Source organism: Anomalospiza imberbis, chromosome 3, assembly GCF_031753505.1.
Source record: "Anomalospiza imberbis isolate Cuckoo-Finch-1a 21T00152 chromosome 3, ASM3175350v1, whole genome shotgun sequence".
NCBI lineage: Eukaryota > Metazoa > Chordata > Aves > Passeriformes > Viduidae > Anomalospiza > Anomalospiza imberbis.
Genome location: NC_089683.1, coordinates 81,075,816 through 81,087,907, shown reverse-complemented (window position 1 = coordinate 81,087,907; position 12,092 = coordinate 81,075,816). Strand labels below are relative to the sequence as shown.

The 12,092-nt window shown below is 35.1% G+C and overlaps 1 protein-coding gene across 2 annotated transcripts in view; it reads right to left on the bottom strand.

Moving 5' to 3' along the window:
- The window catches only part of SMYD3 (SET and MYND domain containing 3), a 384,522-nt gene that overhangs the window by 320,106 nt on the left and 52,324 nt on the right, over positions 1 to 12,092 (bottom strand). For both annotated transcript variants that reach the window (XM_068185376.1, XM_068185377.1), the window contains exon 5: positions 8,877 to 9,013. In XM_068185376.1, the coding sequence (XP_068041477.1) occupies positions 8,877 to 9,013 (137 nt within the window). The remainder of the gene's footprint in view (positions 1 to 8,876; positions 9,014 to 12,092) is intronic.

The following is a 12,092-nucleotide window of genomic DNA, read 5'->3' as shown; positions in this document are numbered from 1 at the left end:
TTTTGCATGCACTGCAATTGCTACAACCCCTAAAGCTTGTTATCGCTACCGCTTCCAGTTCATTTTCATAAGGGTGTCAGAAAACAGACAACCGACATGTATCTCATATGTCAGAGACCACTGGTTTTTTAAAAAGTGTGTTTTGTGGATATGCTTTGAGCATAATTAGGCAAATTAATAGTAATTCATGTCCTGGCCACCTGGGTCCTTTTCAGTTCTGCACTAAAATATAAAAGCTAAAAAAATTAGAAACTACATAAATAAATAAATGTTTAAAAACCCAAACTACTGCAAAATAGCCTACATTACCCTGCCATTTATTTCTCTAAACTGTTTTCTGCCATCTTATTACTTTCAACTTAGCCCGACAGAAGAATCATCAAGTGAAGAAGTACACAACTTTCCTTTCAAACATCCCCTCCATGCTGGCTCACTCCAGTCAGTAACTTTTCTATCAGTTTATGTTTTTCAATCTGTGCTGAATTAACTTCCTTAAAAATTAGTGGTTTTGCTTCCCCCTTCACTCTTCAAGGAAAAAAAGCTTGCTTTCCTATGACAAAACCAAATTATTACAAATTCTACCCAACCACTCCTTGTAATATATTCTTGCTTTAAAACTCTTCTACCTCACTTTCTACACCTGGTGCTTGTTATGCTACAGGCAGTTTGTAAAGCAGATGGTACATACAACTAAATGAGGGGACCCCAATTATACTGTAAGTTCAATTTGAAGTATTGAAATCTTACAGTTTTACTTTCACTGTAACAAGCTTTAATAGCAAAAGCTTATATTTTAATTGTGATCATGTACTCTAATTTAAAATCTGATCGAATGGCTGAAGCCTTGTTTCATGGTCTGGTATAATATACTTTTGCTCTTCAAGGTAACTACTGTGACTGAAAATTAAGATAATTGCTATGGAAAATTATCTCCCCAAATTATAATTCAATGGGAAAATTATAAAAAACCACAAAACCTGAAAAAGCACCTTAGACAAAAATAACTTCCTGTGGTGACTCAACTTCCATTTGGCAAAGTAAAGAGAGAGGAGTCTTATAAGACTGTTTATCACCCTTATTCTAGAGTATTGCTGCAATATTTCTCCCTATTTGATTAAAACGTTTACTAATTTTTCTCTAATCTCTATTCACACTATTGTTTCTAAAGCTGATGCATGGTGGTTGCCACTTCCACTGCCATCTTGACTTCAAGAACAATATTGAGCTAAACAAACATCATGAGAAATACAATGCAAATCCTAGCAGCAGTATAGAACTATTTCTGCAAAATGTAAAAAATACAACTTAAGATGTAGGCTCTTAAAAACAACTGTGTATATTCCAGCCATCTTTACACTTGCCTATTGTTCCATTGTAGAAACAAGCAGCAGACTGTGACTGCTACACAGCGTGGCAGGACAGGTGTGGTTTGGTTCTGACTGCCCTACAGAACTCTTATGAAAAGGCAGCTATAGGAACACTTTCTATTAGTCTTATTTTTCTAATAAATACTTGTCTGGTACACAAGTAAACTATGAAGAATTGTTGCTAAATCTTTTTCAAGTTCTTCTTGAGGCTTATTAGAAGCACTACATTAGTGAAAAGCATTATTGCCATTTAACAGACATGCTGAAATCACAGACCAATTTAAATCAAAAATAAAGTCAACTTCAGCTTTTCTACATACTCCTATGCTTTCAAGAGCAGCAGAATTGAAGGGGAAACATGGGATACCAGGCTGAAAACCCTGTGATCCCAGACCAAGGGAATGAGGTATTAAATAGCCCCAAGTCTTTCCTCACTATTCTTCGTTAAAACACCAGCTCCTTACTTTTTTACCCCTCCTTGTACTTACAAAAAGTCACCCTTCTTCAAAAGAGCTAAGACCCAAAATGTAGTTTCAGCACAGATTAGTCTGCATCACACACTTTTTCAAGTACTGTTCTCGAGTCCAGGGGTCAAACAGCTCTGCTCATTAGGTGGCACTGCTTCCTCCAAGCTCCTGCAAGGCTGTCCAACAAATCTGAGGGAGATGTTTTATCAGGAAGCATGTGCAAGCACCTGAACCTTTCTGCCTCAGACACTGGATCACATCCAAAAAGGAGCTTAAAATGCTGAAGTTCAAGAATGTAAACAATAAAATACAACATTCAAATAAATTCTGACTGTTTTCTATGCTGCACAAACTAGTCCTTAGTTTTCTCCTAATACATTTAGCTTTTCCCATTTCCTTTGAGTTTGTGTACTGCAGAGACTGATCTTAGTTTAGTCCCCTCTTGCTAGACAAGACAGCAACTCAGAATCAACAATGCACATTAGGCAAGTGATCATTCATGTTTTCTCAGTACAACTATCAGAATGACTTCTGTTATGTTCCTGTGGAATACACTGGAAAGAGAGTACAGAAAAATTCTCCTGGAACTATTTTGGCAGTAACTAACACAGTATTTCTAATGATTGCAAGTCAGTTCTTCACAGCTTAAGTATGAAGCTTTCAACAGCTTAAAATCACACACACAGACAACAGAGGAGTCCATATTCCCACCAAACAAAACCTTATCAATGAAATCAATAGCACTATAGGTAAAAAGATAATCACAAATCTCACGCAGTAGACTTAAAAATGACAACAGTCAGAGAAAAAGGTTTTGATATAGTTTGATGAGCAGGAACATAGTCTTATAACTCTAAAATAAAAAGAAGAGTCCAAAAGATTAACCATCACAAATGTATTTTGAGCATCTAAGCTTAACCAATGTTGTTTCAGGTATAATAATTCCTGTAAATTATACGACTTTGTCATTTATAATAAAAAAGAACTAACAAAATTAAAAGGTTTTTGCAAAATAGTTTCCTGACCCATGACTAAAAATAAATTTATCAGTATTGGTCTTCAATTTACCATGAGACAGGGCAACAATGTACATTAGTTTTGAATTACACAAAGAACAATGATGGATTAAACATGCACTCGCTTTTTTTCTTGCCTCTGGGAAAAAAACTTCACAGACTCCCAATCACAGGGAAACTGAACAAGTGCATCCAGAGTTAATTAGATTAGCAAGCCTAGCATCAGAAAGCAACCTTCACCTGTATGTCTTCAACAGCTCTTAACCTGCTCATAAGTTTATCCTAATTTTTTTTTCCACTTTCTTGATACAAATCTATTTTAATTTCCGTGATTCAAGGAATTATTACATTAACGAGTGAATCCTAAATAAGAGTAACCAACTGAAAGCATTACTTAAGAATATCTTGACCAGGCAGATATGTCTTGTATTCCAAGGTCTTACCAGAAAACACTGAGCCTATAACATCTGAAGGAGCAATGTGAAGATGAAACAACTTTATCAGACACATCATTAAGTATCTCCTTCAACTTCCCCATAAAATAACACACAAATAAATTACCATAATTTAGTATTCAGACTTTACAAAGGCCAAATGACACTGCTCAACTCCTAGTTCGCTTCTGCCTATGCAGATCCATACCAAAACCCTTTTAACAATGAGATTTTTTTTTAATTGGTAGTAATTCCTCTTATGTTGAAAATAAATTCTTTCAAAGCATTGAGTGGAATAAAAAGTAAGTACAGAAAAGTTATAAGAACAAGTGAAAATATCTAAATTTTGATAGGAGAAATAAACAAAGGATTTAAAAGAGACTAGGACATTCTAGTGTCTGAGTGTTTAGTGTCCCTCACCTCTTGAGGGATGTACCTCTGCACTTTATAGAGCCTCCTTACTACTTCTTAAGTTTAAAACAAATCCAACTACACCAACAGCCTAAACAGAAAACTGGCCTTCTGGTAAAACTTTTTGTGGGCACAGAGACTGGCCTACAGCATCAAACTTGCATCTCTTCTTTAATATCAATTTCACAAACCTCAAAAAAGTGTGATGAAAATAAATTAATCTGACATATAAAAATTGCACACGTTTCTAATACATGCAGATACTTCTTTTTGCACTATGCTAGACTTACAGCTCTACAGTCATTCAGATGTGTTTTTACTCTTTGATCTGTCTCAATTCTAAAGAGTAGAACAGCACCTGAGAAGACAGTGGCGAGCAGCACATCCACCACCTGCATTAAGAGGACTGCTCACCTCCCACATATACAGATGTGTGACCTCTCCAGTGAACTAAAAGAATACAGCACACCTACTTTCCAAGCAGAATCTGTTCGTAACAAAAAGGTGTCAGGATTGGAACTGCAGGAAAGATTGAAAATTTAATAAAGTTAAAAATTCTTTGTCTAGTCCCTATCATCCCACGTGTGATTAAAATACTGTCCAGAAGTGAAATTTTGCACAACAGAAGAGTTAGGGAGACTGCTATTTCAGGAGGTAAGTACCATATCTGCTCTATGTGTTGCCTTTTTCCCCGACTTGGAAATGAAACTCAAGATAATTTTAGTAAGGAGGTAATATAAAAAAGGATCTTTATTTGAAGGCCTTCAGGGGCAGTTATGGAAAGACGTCCACAAAAGCCCACCTCCACAGGGACAAATACATATTTATATGTTTTAGGAAATTAGCATAATTGATAAAAAGCACCAATTAGGAGGACAAGTGGCGATTCCATTTTCCCTCCAGGTTAAGCCCCTTCTCTGGAGCCCCCCATTCAGCACTAGTTGTATTTTGTCCATGAAAATGTATAGCAAAGAGTTGTTCTTGGCCTTGGTTCCCAGGAAGAACCAAGATACCACAGGGCCTTGTGCCTCCCAAGGCTTACAGTTCTGGAACTTTTTGTTCTGTTTTGTTCAAAACTCTGTTTGGTCTTTCTACCTAGTGAAAGGCCATTAAAAATTACTGGCAAAACCAGCCAATACAATACAACAGGCTACAGTGCTACAAATATATGTAACAAGAATACAGACAATATATAAAAGGTAAAAAAAGGACAAACCCAAAATGGCACATATGGGACTCCCTAAAATCTTCAATCCAGCATCCTTTCCCAAAAGGTTTATCAACAGTTTCATCAAAACATCTTCTAGAAAACTTCTTTCCAATAATATTCTGTTTTAAGTTTACATAATTGCCCTAGAAGACTGCCTGTAACAGTTCATTAATCATCACTGGATTTTATCTTACTGCTATTTAAGGCAGAGGTGGCCTACACTTTACTATTCTTATAAATGTGAGGACCTGAAATAAGGAAAACTTCAAAATGGCTATCATAATAGCACACATCAGAATCTCTTTTATCATTAATTGGAAAATAAATTTTCAAACTATTTCAAAATGCACAAAAAGTCAATTCTGATACAGTATGAGTAGTTACAATTCTATGTAAAACACCAAGCCTATATTCAGTCTAAAAGAAGTCATCTTAGGCCTGATTCCTATCAGTAGAGTCACAGGTTTAGGGTAGGTACAGAGTTTATTCAACATCTTAAACAGGTTCACATTGTTCTGTCTGCTAGTATTAAAATAACCATAAATGTATATAAAATTTTAATTCTTTATCCTGCATCCATTAAATGTCTCAAAGTACTCCAGGCCACCTCCTCACACATGTAAGTAAAAGCTGAAGAATAAAAAGCAAGGACTGATTTTATCTCAAGGTTATGGAAACATCATTAAACCATAAAACCACGCTGTCAAAAATTTATCTTGACATTAGAAAATGTCTCAGTGGAGTTAAAGCCTTACCACGTAATTAGCTGCAGATAATTCTGTTTAATACTGAGGATCAGAATTTTAAAACAGTCACAACCTTGATAAATGGCATGTTAAATAAACTGAAGCTTGCAAAAAGTGATCAGATAACAAAAATGAGAAAATTCAACTCCAGCTCAAAGGACAGTTGATACAAAAGCAAATTGTCTAGTAAGGACAAGGCAACACTGTCAGAAAGAAAGGTATATAACCCTTCTGAAACACCACCCCATCCAGTACAGCTGGTATTTTCCACAGATCTCATGCAAACTAAAAATACATTGGGGTGAAATTCTGCCCCCATGGAAAGAAAGGCCAAAATTTTCTTTGATTTTAAATGAGCAGTTTCTACAATTGTGCACTCAGGGAGATTCTTTGCCTATTAAGCATCACAAGCAAGTGAATAAAACTATAATTAATTTTCACAAAGGCAAGAGCAGTGAACAGCAGAGAAGGAAGACTGTTTAAAAGAGCTTCTGAGAAGCTCTTTTGACCTAAATCAGGTTGGAGATTTTCCAAGAACCATCTGGAATATAGTCACCTCACTGCAGGATAATTTTTCTCTTTTGTCTGGCAGTCTGTTTATTTTCCTTCTTGAGAATTCAGCATCAAACAGAATAAAAAAAATGACCTTTGACTGGATCTTTTTGTGGCAGGCAATGAAAGAACTGCTCCAAAAAAGTTCACTGTTCGAATAAGCACCTATTGAACTTGAAAGGAATGTTGGACGCGATTGGGAAAACAAGATTACATATTGAAGTTATGTATCTGTAGTATTTCTTTATTCTATGACCACATAGGGAAGTCATCACAGCTGGTCTTCTTTAGAGTTATACTACAGAGAAGAGACTGCAAAAGTCTTAGCAGAGACTTTACAGTTCCAAAGTCTTATATTTTACCTGCTGAGAATAAGCATCCCTACGCAGTTTAAAAAAAAAAAAAAAAAAAAAAAAAGAATTTGCATGGACATCCAGCTTATCTTCCAAAGAAGATTTCTGCCATGGGAATGGCAGAAAATGTCTGCTGCTACCTCCCTAAGGAGGGGGAAATACTAAATTAATATTTTAATACAATATCACACTCATAACAAACTCATTTGACAATCAAATTGGGAAAGCTGTAAAATGCCACATGGAAAATTAGAGAGTGACAACAAGGTCTTACAAAAAGCTTGACAGTTGTGCTTGACTGAACTCTGAAGATACTAATATTACTGATGTAAAGCACATGGCTGTTGACTGCTTTTTTCTCCCAACCACTCACCTGTCCAGTCAGATTCTCCTATCCCTTCTGCCAGTTCTTTTTAGTATTAATGATATCAAGTATGTGCAAACATGACAGGTCTATGTCATTTGCTCTCTATTTTTCCAGAGCAGACTATCACACAGAGTAAACAAAATCAGCAAAAGAATGAAATGAGCTCTAATTTAATGGACAAAAAAACCCCAAAACAAAACCAACAACTTAAAAATTCAGCACTTTGCACTACATTCAATAGGGTGGGGAAAAATTCACAGTCAACATATGGAATACAGCAAGTTAAAAATATCTCTGTGATACCAAAGCTACAGTAGGGCAAATGTCGTCATTAACAGGAGCATTCCCAGCTCTCCAGTTAACAAGATATGGAGCTGGGAAGTCTTGGCTTTCACTCTGCCCTTGATGGCCACTCACACCACCCTGGTAAAATACATGGGAGGGGAGAGGAAGTGCATATATATGTGCATATATACATGCACATATGCACTTGTGCATGTGCGTACACAAAAAAATTTAAAACCTTCTGCACTTTCTTCACCACTGTTCCAATGTGTTTAGTAATCATCACACTGTGTCTGGAAAGCCACATGGCCGTTCTCCATCTTAAGCGTATTGTTACATAAATGGCAAAAACATTTGGAAAGAATTTCTTACAAGCTGCAGCTCCATTCAAACTGAGTAGGCAGTGATCATCTTCTGATAATCAGTTTCATCTTCAGCTGCACAAATTCTCTGCACCAGATAACACAACGCGCATGTTTCATGTGAAATGCATCTGACAATGCTCAGGCCAAACCAGCATGTCAACACAAGACAATAAAACAGATTGAGTGGAGATGAGGTAGTACTTGAAAGGTTTATATATGCACCCTTTTAACTGGGTCTATTTCAGACTCTGTGATTTTTCAGGTAAAGTTGCAACTTTACATCATATCACCTGCAGTCTAATCACCAACCAAAAAAAAAATCCAGAAAAACAACACAGTTGATTCAATTGCTCCTCCTCCTAGTCCACAGCAAAAAAAAAAAAAAAATTTGAAAGGTTTTTTAACTGTGCAAACAAACTTCTTTTAAATGTTAAAAAAATAATTTATAGCATTTTTATTATATTTCTCCCAAAGAGGCTCTTTTATTTATATCAAAAGAAAAAAAATGTTATACTTTGGCTTACTTCATAAGAATACACTTACTAAAACACCCAAAACACAAGTTAAGATAAATCTTACGGCAGATTTTATCAATCAATTAGAAATCAAAAAAAAAAATTAAATGGAGTTAAAACTATGAATACTCTTCATATAAAATATTTCTGCTAGTATTGTTTGAATTTAGCTTTGTGAATTGAAAGTAATAAAATATTTACACCAAAAGCCAACAATATTTAGTTAGCAGCACAATAGACATCTTACATGTGGAATCTAATTTTAAATACCTTATATGTCATCTTTTAGAATAAATAACCCCCAAGTCCTCTGGAAAAAGCAGCTTGTAGCATACAGTACTATCATAAACATTAGCATATACCTCTGTCTAAATGACAAAGTGGGATGGGAGGATATCTGAAAATATATTTCAATTTATAGAAAAATTCTATGCTGAAGAGTGATGTTACATGGTTTTCATTACTGTGAAAAAATTACTCAGGTTGATTGACTCAATTATATTTGAACCTTCTTGGGTTTTATTCTCACCCAGTAACTTTAACATGAGTATTTAAAAAAAAAGAAAGAAAAAAATATCCTCTGGCTACTGCTTTAATTTTGAAGTGCTGCAATTATATTAAAGTTATACTTCTGTTTAAATACTGACTGAATTAAAAAAACAGTTTGAATTCACTTTGTCATATATCACATTCTGAATGCATCTACTGAACTCCCACTCAGAAATAAATCGTGAACATGAGGAAAAGATAATTTATGAGTTGTCAAGAAACCAGATTTTAACACTTACTTTTGTGAAGATCTGAAAAAAGTCAATTGCAGGTGGCAATTGAGACTCATCCTGGATCTCAGTTTTCAAATACAGTTGCAAAGTCTGTGCAAGGTGCCTGAGGCCATCTTTCATTTCTTCACTTAACCGTTCAGTGTCTTATTGGGAAAGGGAAAAAAAAAAGTAGACCATGTCATAAACAGAACATTTCACCAACATTTTGAAAACATCCAATGGCAGCCATACAGCCCAGACACTTCCAAACCAGGAATTTATCTTGACAGAGGGCAATTTTGACAGAGGGCAGACATTTCTCTTTTTTTTTTGTGACAATTACCTATCAACACACAGTAGAGTTTATCAGGTTGCTACTGCCAAATCATATGAATGCAACAGCAAGTTAAAGATCAAAAGACAATAGATGAAGCAGATGTGTAAGCAGATGTAAGACATAACATATAACAATTAGGCATCTGGGTTTGTAACATTAACCACATTAGAAATATACTTGGAACTTTATGCAGCAGTACATACTTTTATACTGTATTCTCCTTAGATGTGTCAGAAACACTTTATGCTAGCAGATGAAACAGAAAAGTATTTATGAACAAAACGAGTCCCATACAGAGCAAGTGGTAAATAATGAATATGAATGAATAATAAGTAAATATCACGTTATTATAAAGCACCACTATTCGTGGTTTCAGATAGAAATCCTGAAGCAGAAAGAATCACAGTGCCTCATTTTCTAATTAAGTGATTATGCATGCATCAGGTCTCAACACAGAAAGTGAAACTGCTGCTGCACCCTAGCAAGTTCACTGCCTGACTACCTGCTTCACACTTTCTTTTTACCACCAGTTAGTACAAAATGGAGAATGTGAACCTGAACATATTCAAGCACCAATCTATAACAAAAGGCAGAGATTTATGGTACTCTATGAATCAATTTTATCTCTGCATCATGGTGAACTGTTATTTTATTATGAACATCTGTAGACGTGCACAGCACTACCCAAGTGCAGTTAACAGTGTGGATGTTAGCAGGTGATTTTGTAAGCATGAACAAACATAAAATGTTAGAAATCCAGACACGTATGTATTTCACAATGTACAGAAAATCTCTGATATAGAAAAATATAGTATCTATGCGGATTGTGTCTTCAAGAGAAGCAGCAAACTTTTAGACAACTGAAACAATCAAGTTTAAAAATATAAAAGAAAAATTATAAACACACACTTGCATTTCTTATATAATATCCCTTTGGAAACAAAAATGTTTTTTCCTTCAAATTTCATTAAAAGACAAAATGTGATTTACCTTAAAGTATCTATAATACATTACAAAATGCATTATAACAAAGAGAGGAAGGCATGGTTTGTTTAACTATTGGCAAATGACACTAGACTAAAGAAGAGAAATCACATAATAAACATGTTACAAATGGACACTGTAGCTTAGGACAGATGTGAACATGAATACCAAAACCAACTGGAACTTCAGGGAGAACTGATAGAGATGGAAGCAGAATGCAATTATCCACACTGGAATCTGTCCAGAACATCATAGCTAATGATCCAGAAAAAAAATCCCATGGGAACCTTAAACCTTGGAAAACCTGGTTTTCCAAGTACATAAAAAAAAAGGCCAAAAGCAAAATGAAATGAGACCGGTGTATGTTTTCATTTTATGTTTTTAAGGAACTTTTTCCAATTGTTTAATAAACCTGATGTGAGAGACAAAATGCAACAAAAGGACTATGAAAAAAATTCTAAATAAGGCATGCATATTTAGTTTTGTAACTCTGATTCTTATAGAAGTAAAGTAGCAAGTATCTGCCCCGTAATATAGCACACAAACTATTTTCTGAATACTGAGTCTCAGTAACAAAAATAAAGATGATTTCTGAATTGCTCTAACATATAGAGAGCCCAGAAAACTAAGGAAGGAAGAAATTGTCTTAAAATAAATGAGAACTAGCAAAAGTAACAATGATCAGAGAGACCCCTCCTACTTAATCTGAGTTTCAGGATATATTAAGGAATTTCAAGGAACTATGGAGATTGGAAAAAACTTCATAAAGGGCTGGATGCCTCCACATGCTTTGTGGTTTTTCATGTATTATTTGTTTTAGCAGATAATTATTCAAAAAGTGTATAAAACTTTATAGTCTTCTATTCAGTTTCTATGTCTCCCACACTAAAAATCAACCAACAGTATAAAGTAATGTTGAAAAATAATAGTGTAAAGCAAAATGAGACAACATAGTGTCAATAACAATTTTCAAAAATAAAATATTTTTTAATTACAAGTGGGGGGGAAAAACCCAAACGAAAAGATTAAAATAGTATCAATGAGAATTCTGTCACATTTCTAATTAGTGTTGAAACATTATCTTCTATTACAAAGATGCTTCCTGAGAATATTTTTGTTTCAGATTACATCCTGTATTCATAGTTTATGCGATTCTGTTCAAAGAAATCTTTTCTCCTATATACTTAGGCCTCTAATGAAAATGCATTCCTGGTTTTCCTATAGATTCCGCTAAGTACACAAAGAAACAAAAGCTTTATCAACACCATTCATAAATTATGCAGCAAATGGGGCAATTGTTATGAAATAACTGGAGATTTTGGAGCATAAGGCAGCAAAAAACATCACAGCTACTACAAGTTCTCACACCAACCCAAAACACTTTTGGATTATTTTAACTCCAAAACCATAGAGACCATCTATTCACTCTAATAAGGGAGCCAGGAAAACAACACAAGTAAAGAGCCAGCCAAAACCTTTACATAAGATTATGCATAGGCCAGTTGTACTGTAGCCTGAAGTATCAAGTTCAGTTAATGTGTTAATGTCCAAAACACTTGGTGCTGTAGAGTTAAGAAGATTCTACTGGAATTGTTATTAAGACTCAGTAAGTACAGATTAAACACTACATGTGGATCTCTCGTTTGTCTTCACCTAAACTAACTGGCTATGTACCAGTTATTTCTGTATCAGTGAGAGGACAGCCATCCCATCCATATCACAGGCCATATCATCATTTCCTTCAGAATGACTATTTTAGCAGAAGCTTCTGGCCACTCTACAGACTTTTGCACCATTAATCTATTGCAGCTCAGGCCTATTCCAACACCAAGCTTCTCTCCAGACAACTTATCACACGATTCCCCTTGTCTCCAGTCAAGTCATGGAAAGTTGGGATCATCTTCAGAAGGGTACTGAGAAAC